This window comes from Cannabis sativa, chromosome 1 (genome assembly GCF_029168945.1).
Source record: "Cannabis sativa cultivar Pink pepper isolate KNU-18-1 chromosome 1, ASM2916894v1, whole genome shotgun sequence".
Classification (NCBI taxonomy): domain Eukaryota; kingdom Viridiplantae; phylum Streptophyta; class Magnoliopsida; order Rosales; family Cannabaceae; genus Cannabis; species Cannabis sativa.
In genome coordinates, this window is record NC_083601.1 from 31809894 (window position 1) to 31816984 (window position 7091).

A 7091-nucleotide genomic window follows, 5' to 3' on the forward strand; every position below is an offset into this window, starting at 1 on the left:
TCCTAAGTGTGAACTGGAAATTGTAATAAAACGAATCTTTTGGATTTAGTAGATGTTATTATCCTGGTTCAGGGAACCCAAATACTATTCGGCTGAGATTTGTTCTCAGTGCAGATGAAGCTTGTAAATTGCTTTATCTTCAAACTAGTTCTTGAATGCATGAGTTAAAGTTAACCAATCTAATCTTGAACAACTGGTAACTTGAATCTATAAAATTGGATAGTTTGTTCTTTCAAATAATACAATACGACATAATACAACCCCGGGTAAGATATATAAAAAAGAAGTTCGGTTGAATATTGATGTGATCTTTATTTCTCTTTCTTTTATTTATTTATAACCCCACGTAATATGAAAATGTTGTCTTCATTGAATTTTCGTTTTTATTTTTATTTTAAGTAAAAGAAGAAAAATGAATGAGTTCTCACTAATAACATTATTAGAACGTAAAATACAAAATTAATGAACAAATTATAGTTTCATATTCATATAACTCCCCTCCCAGCAAACCTGGACATACAATAACAATGGCAGAAATGGTAATATTATCAATATTCACAGAATCTGTAGTATCGCACGCAATCCAAAGAATTTCCTATCTACTTAGTCACGAGGCAACTTCCTTGATCACAGTCAAGACCGATGTAGAGTACTTGCGAAACGAGCTAATGCGTACAGTGTTTTTTGAAAACCGTCTATATCGACCAAGAACAAGACTATGGCGTTCGGAACTGGGTATCTGAAATCAGAAACGTAGCTTGTGAGATTGAAGATGTTGTGGAGTTTTACATCGTCAAAGTTGACTCTTCCTCCTTATTCTTCAAAGCTTTTCACTTCAAGAAGCTTCGCAAACAAGTTAACTCTATTAAAGCCAAGATCGAAAGCATCTTCGAAAGCAAGAAGAATTACGGGATCGAATTCGTTCGTAGAGATTCTTCCGCCAACACGGCCAGCACTAATACTTCTTCTTCTTCTTATGCTTCTGCAGCCGTTGATCCTCGATGGCGGAGTTTGAGGAGATCGAATCCGGACGACGAAGAGGAGGATGATATCATCAGTTTGGATCACAGTATGGCGATTTTGAAGGAGAAATTATAATGATGGAAGATAAAGATAATGATCAGCTTTCATTTGTTTCCATAGTTGGAATGGGTGGATTAGGTAAGACCACTCTTGCCAAGAAAGTTTATAATGATGATGATGTGAAGAATCACTTTGATTGTCGTGCTTGGGTTTTTATATCCCATCAGTACGTTTCTACTTTCTATAGGGATGTATTTTCTGAGATTTTGATGCAAGTTGGGTTTCCTCAGTCTCAGTATCCAACGCTTGATGGTGATGATGATTTAGGAACTAAGTTGGAAGAGAGGAGAAGAATCAAAGAGATTGCCAACTCTTTGGGAGAGGATGTTGGAAGAGAGGAGTGATTGCATTAAAGATAGATTAAAAGGGAAGAGATATCTTGTTGTTGTTGATGATATTTCGAGAATTGATGATTGGGATATATACCATAAAAAGGGTATTCCCTCGTGAAAAGGGAAGTAAAATTGTTTTCACTACTCGTATCAAGCAAGTAGCATCTTATGCTGATCCAAATAATTTCACCATTGAACCTCCTTTTTTAACACTTGAAGAGAGTTGGGTTCTTCTACAAAGAAAAGCACTTGCAAGAAATATAGTCTCCACTCCTGGTACTCCATTAGTATCATCTCAATTTGAGGATATGGGAAAAAGAATGGCTATGAAATGTGGAGGACTACCTCTTGCCATTGTTAAACTTGGAGGACTTTTTGAGAACCAAAAAGTTAGATGATGAATGGCAGAAAGTGGAGAGAGATGTGAATTTGCACTTAAATAGATATGGGGTGGAAGATACTTTGGCTTCAAGTTACCATGACTTGCCTTACTACTTGAAACCATGTTTTCTTTATTTGGGCAACTTTCCAAAGGGTTTTGAAATACCCAAGAGAAAGTTAATTCAGCTGTGGATTGCATCAACAACAAAAAGATAGACCATGGAAGAGATAGCAGAGCAATATTTTAGAGAGTTAATTAATAGGTGAATGATTCAAGTGGGGAAATGGGATTACACTGAGGTTGGTGTAAAAACATGTCGTGTGCAGTGCACTGTCTAATGAGAGATATCTGCGTCTCCAAGGCTAGAGAAGACAAATTCTCTGAGGTTATTCAACAACATGATGATCATGAAAAGAACGTGGTAATACCACAGCTAGCTCTTCTTCGAGTAATACTACTCCTCATCTAACAAGCAGTCGTAGAGTTGCAGTCCATATTCCTGGATGTGATCTTGATAGAAACCAAATGCATCATACTCTGTTCCCTTACTTGCTTCCATGTAAGTCCTCTGTCTTTCTTGAAACTTATAAGGAGCAAGAGTTTCGAACTGTTGAGAGTTTTGGAATTTGGGTTTAGAAATGACACCAGTACCATTATGTGTAACAGTACTCATGTTCCTGTAGAGATCGGTGACTTGATTCACTTGAGGTACTTGGGGTTGAGAGATGGTGGAAAAGTCACTTTGCCTAGTTCCATAGGAAACTTAAGAAATTTGGGCACCATTAATCTTCGTGATAACTACGAGGTCGTCCTATCAGTGGAGATTTTGAAGCTATCCTGTTTGAAACATATGTTTTTACCTTTTGGTACGTGTTTTTCTGATGATCATACTTGGAATACATATGTTCTTTCCGACCTGAAACAGATTCAGACTCTCAAGTACATAAGATTTGGTCCGCTGCTTCTCAAAAACAAGATCACACAATCTGAGCTGACCAATCTTCGAAATTTAGGAGTACAATTCAAAACCAAACGAAGAGGTTAGATCGTTCTTGGCTTTCCCAAATTTCAAGCTAAGCATGCTCCAGTCTCTACACATGTCTCTCAACACCATTAGTGGTGGATTTTCAAATCTGCAGCAACTTTCTAAGTGTGTTTCTCTCTCAAAACTTTTCTTAGACGGGAAGATATTGAACGATCTTACTGTTGAAATTTTCCCAGAAAGTCTCACCAAACTGATCTTGAAGGACTCTGAGCTTGTTAAGGACCCCCATGCCAGTGTTGGAGAAGCTACCAAAGTTAAGGTATCTCCGATTGCATAATTCTTACAATGGAACTAAAATAGTGTGTGGAAGGATTTCCAAGGTTGGAGACTTTCCAAATTAGTTCACTCGTGAAATGTAATGTTGTGGCAAGTAAAGCCAGAAGAAACAGCTATGCCCAATCTGAGAAGACTACACGTTAAGTATATGCCTGAATTGATCACGATTCCAGACGAGTTATGCATTAGAAATCTCAGTGAACTATTAGTCAGTGAAATAGGAGGAGCGCATACTTGAAATTTATTGGCTAAATTAGAGTGGACATTGACAACAGATCAAACACTTTACTGATTGAAATGTGTATATTATTTAAATGTTTTGTCTTGAAAAGTATATTTTGTTCCCGTGTGCTTATCTCTCTTCTCTTGCTTTTGTGGTAAGTATACTGGATTCAGCTCAAATGGAGTGCATTGTAGTCTTCGTTCAATTATATATTCTGCTACTGGTACTACGTACATTTCCTATTATATATTTGAGAAACAAGACTTGTATTTTATCCTCTTAAGAGTGTTGGCGCACCACGCTTGAATGCACACACATCTCGAAGAGATTATCACGCCCCATTACGGCACCACAAGTGCATGCACAAAACACACCTTCTCATGTTTGTGTTTGGAAAATATGGGTGTAACGAAAGATCTTTAAGAGATCAAGGACCAAACACCTGAAATGTGTTAGAATTTAGGATGTGTGTTTGTGGTAAGGTGCATGGAGTTCAATTAACAATAGCTCATTTATCTTTATATATGGTATTTAATTTCCAGTGAGACTCATTCTAATAAGACCTCCAGGTTAAGGCAGTTATCATGCTCTACTACCGAAGACATTATTGGCAAAGTATTTTTTGATGGAACGTTATCATTAACACATCTAAAGAAATTGAGTTTTCCAGGATATATAGTCTGTGGGAGTGAGTTTGAGGATGGAAGGCTTGGTTGGTTCGGGGGTAGATGGATCATTGGATGCCATGGGTGAATATTCGTGGGAATCATATGAGAAAAATTGGATCTAAGCTCTAGATACCATATGAGACTAAGTAGTATTGATCGTATATTAATTTACAATCTGATGCTTGAATACTATTTGAATTAAAAGAATAAGTCAAGGAGATAAAAAAGGAGTAAGTTAAGGAATGCTTATCTGAAATATCTACAAACTATAAACACAAGAATAGGGAAGAATCAGTAGAGAGATTGGATTTGTTATATCTATATTCATGTGCTTTTTTTCTAATGAGAAGAGATTGGGTTTGTTTTTGGGCACCTTCTCAAAAGATTTGAGAACTTATACCAGATAATATCCATCCTTATACCCATAATCTTTACTGAGACTTTAGTTGCACACCCAACAGAAACAGAAAGTAACAACAGATTAGTATTTGATGAAACATGATGTATCTCTGAATTGGATAAGATTCTAGATTTAGGAATACCTGAGTTCCAAGTCATAACGATGTTAGTTTGATCCCAATTAACTATTAAGTAGCCTTCGTTCCTTGTTTATGCAACTGGACAAACATGGTGAATTTCCGAATTTGAAATTGCTTTCTCAGTGTCAAGATTTTTCTATCATAACTCTTTGTGGGAAGTTATCACGACACAAAATTTCATGTTTGCCGAAATCCATCACCAAATTGCATTGCATTTGACTTGGGTTCTTTTAAATCAGGATAAATTATCAATTTTGAAACAATTCTCAAACAAGAATTTTTCTATAGGTTGCATGATGGTGGTCATGGGCATAAATCAGTGTTCTTCTGTAGTGATGGGTTCCCGAAGCAGGAGATTCTTCACCTATCCCGGTTAAGATCATTGGAGGATTGTTGTGGAGGAAGGTGAAATGTGAAATGTTAAAAGATTTTTTAAGAATTATGTTGAAAACGACAGCTTATACTCTGATTTGGACACGGTAATTAGGAAAACAAATATTAGACCTATCTTAATTAAACTGTGTCCCACCATAGGTTATTTTTTTGTCTATAAAGAAATGAATTTGAGGTGGACTTTAATGCATTTCATTTTTCAAGTGCAAAATTCATTAGGTATGATGAAATTTAGTACGCCATATTATGCGCTGCATATGCTAGACACTAATGTGCTAGACTAAACTTCATGAAAAGCAAAAATTCTTGTTTGATTCATAGACCTTATTCATTGGTCATGCATACCATCATTGTGGGTAATACACTTCAAAAGCTAAAAAGCTAAGGAGAAGAATAAATATCTCATGACCAGATGATCAACTGCAAGGCCAGATTCATAAATTAATCATTATATAGGATAAGATAATTAGTTACATATCCATAATAATCTGGTGAATTAAACATCATATTATTCACAATTGGGCAGAAAAACTAAAAAGTTACCCCATGGAAAAGACAACTTTAGTCTCCAAGGACATGAAAAAGACTACTGAATTAGTTAGGATTTTAATTTCCATGTAATTTAAATCAATCTTTAACTGGTACAAAATAACCATCCAGTTCATGTTGATTCCTTTGAATAATGAATGAGAAGGATGGTTTCACAAGAAATTTTAAAAGCAAAACTTAACAGCTAAAGTGAACTAACTACCCCTTTGTCAGTACAGAACAACCTTTTGGTACTTTGTGCTGGAGTTGAAACCACATCCCTCATAATGTGGTAGGCTTCTCTTGTTGTTGTGACTCAAACAAGAGTACTCTTCTTGGCCAAGAAAGCTTTGTGTTAGGGGCCGAGAAATGGCCACAGGAGGAATCTCAACACAGTTAACTAGCGGCGGCGGGTGCTGCCACTGTGGAAGTGGTCCAGCCAAGAGCAGAGTCTGAAGCAGGGGTCCTGCTTCCATCACTGCCTGAAGAAGCTTCCCTTTCTCCGGCAATGGCTTTCCAGCCACCAACTGCTCAGCTCCTGGAGGCAATTCAGATGACAATGATGAAGAAGAAGAAGATAATAATGGTGGCTGCAAAATTGAGTCCATATTGTTATCTTCACATGATTCGTTACTGACTTCGTTTTCTTTCGTCTCACAAGAAGAGGCAAAAATTTGGTCAGCAAAGTGGTTTTGACTCTCCTTTGTTGGCTCTCCTAGCCCATTGTGTGGCGCAATTGGCTGCTCTTTTTGAGCTTGGTGTAGTTGTTTTTTAAGGGTGACAATGTCCAACATTATGCTTTGGCAATTGGATTCGGCTTCTTCTTTCTCTTTGATGGCTCTGCTCAGAAATTCGTTAAGTATTAGAATTTCATCTTCTTTCTTTGTAATCTCTTCTTTTGCTGATTCAACTTGTGTCTCCAGTTCTACCGTGGTGCATAAAAGGGAGTACCATAACTCTTCCATTCCCTGAAAATTTCAAGAAAGTTATCAAAACCCATTACTCATAATGGTGACAATTTACCATTTCTAGAAAATCATACTAATTTGTAAGTAATTACCTCTCCTTCATGGCGAAAATTCCAATTAAAAGGACTGCATAGATCTTCCATTAGCTTTGGAGTGGTCTAAATCACACACGCGAGTTCTCTAATCTTCAGTTAGTACGGGTTATTTAAGCTCACTAAAAAGTAAAAAACTGAAGTGCTTTGGTTGTTTTGTTGTTTTCCTCTGCTTTATAATTCTCTCTTTTGCTCTTGTTTCGATCGTGGGACATGGGATTTGGAGATAAAAAAATACACATCATGGCAAAAGAATATATAGTAGAAAGAAAGGGCGCAACATGCCAAGTGGGTATCTTCGTACAAAATCGGATGATCCCTGTACACATGGACAAGACCCACATGTGCATAAAGAAGAAAATGTGGAAAAGTGGGAGCCAAGCTCACCACCTCTTCACCAAGCAACTTTTTCACTGTTCCTAGCGGCGTAACAGGCACGTGCCAATGACTTCTCTATTAAAAATCTCTAATTATGTTTTTAGTACAGATTTTGCTGGTATAAGAGCTTCGATCGCCTGCTTATTCTTTTTGACCATATCCAAATTTCCCTATCTTTATTCCA

The 7091-nt window shown here is 36.9% G+C and overlaps 1 protein-coding gene and 1 pseudogene across 1 annotated transcript; one reads left to right on the forward strand and one right to left on the reverse strand.

The window, feature by feature from the left end:
• The first annotated feature begins 482 nt into the window (after positions 1-482).
• On the forward strand, positions 483-5166 carry LOC133033962 (putative disease resistance RPP13-like protein 3; annotated as a pseudogene).
• A 259-nt stretch (positions 5167-5425) lies between these two features.
• Positions 5426-7091, reverse strand: LOC115706018 (uncharacterized). The gene is made up of 2 exons (XM_030633514.2): positions 6530-7091; positions 5426-6437 (listed from the first exon to the last, which is right to left on the reverse strand). Exons 1-2 carry the CDS (start codon positions 6578-6580, stop codon positions 5700-5702), a joined length of 789 nt encoding a protein of 262 aa, XP_030489374.2. The 5' UTR covers positions 6581-7091; the 3' UTR covers positions 5426-5699.

Bases quoted from the DNA above. Each gene is read 5' to 3' on its own strand.
- LOC115706018 (XM_030633514.2), bottom strand. From the start codon at position 6,580: ATGGAAGATCTATGCAGTCCTTTTAATTGGAATTTTCGCCATGAAGGA. The intron at 6,438-6,529 runs GTAATTACTTAC...TGAAATTTTCAG, and splicing joins ATTTTCGCCATGAAGGAGAG to GGAATGGAAGAGTTATGGTA.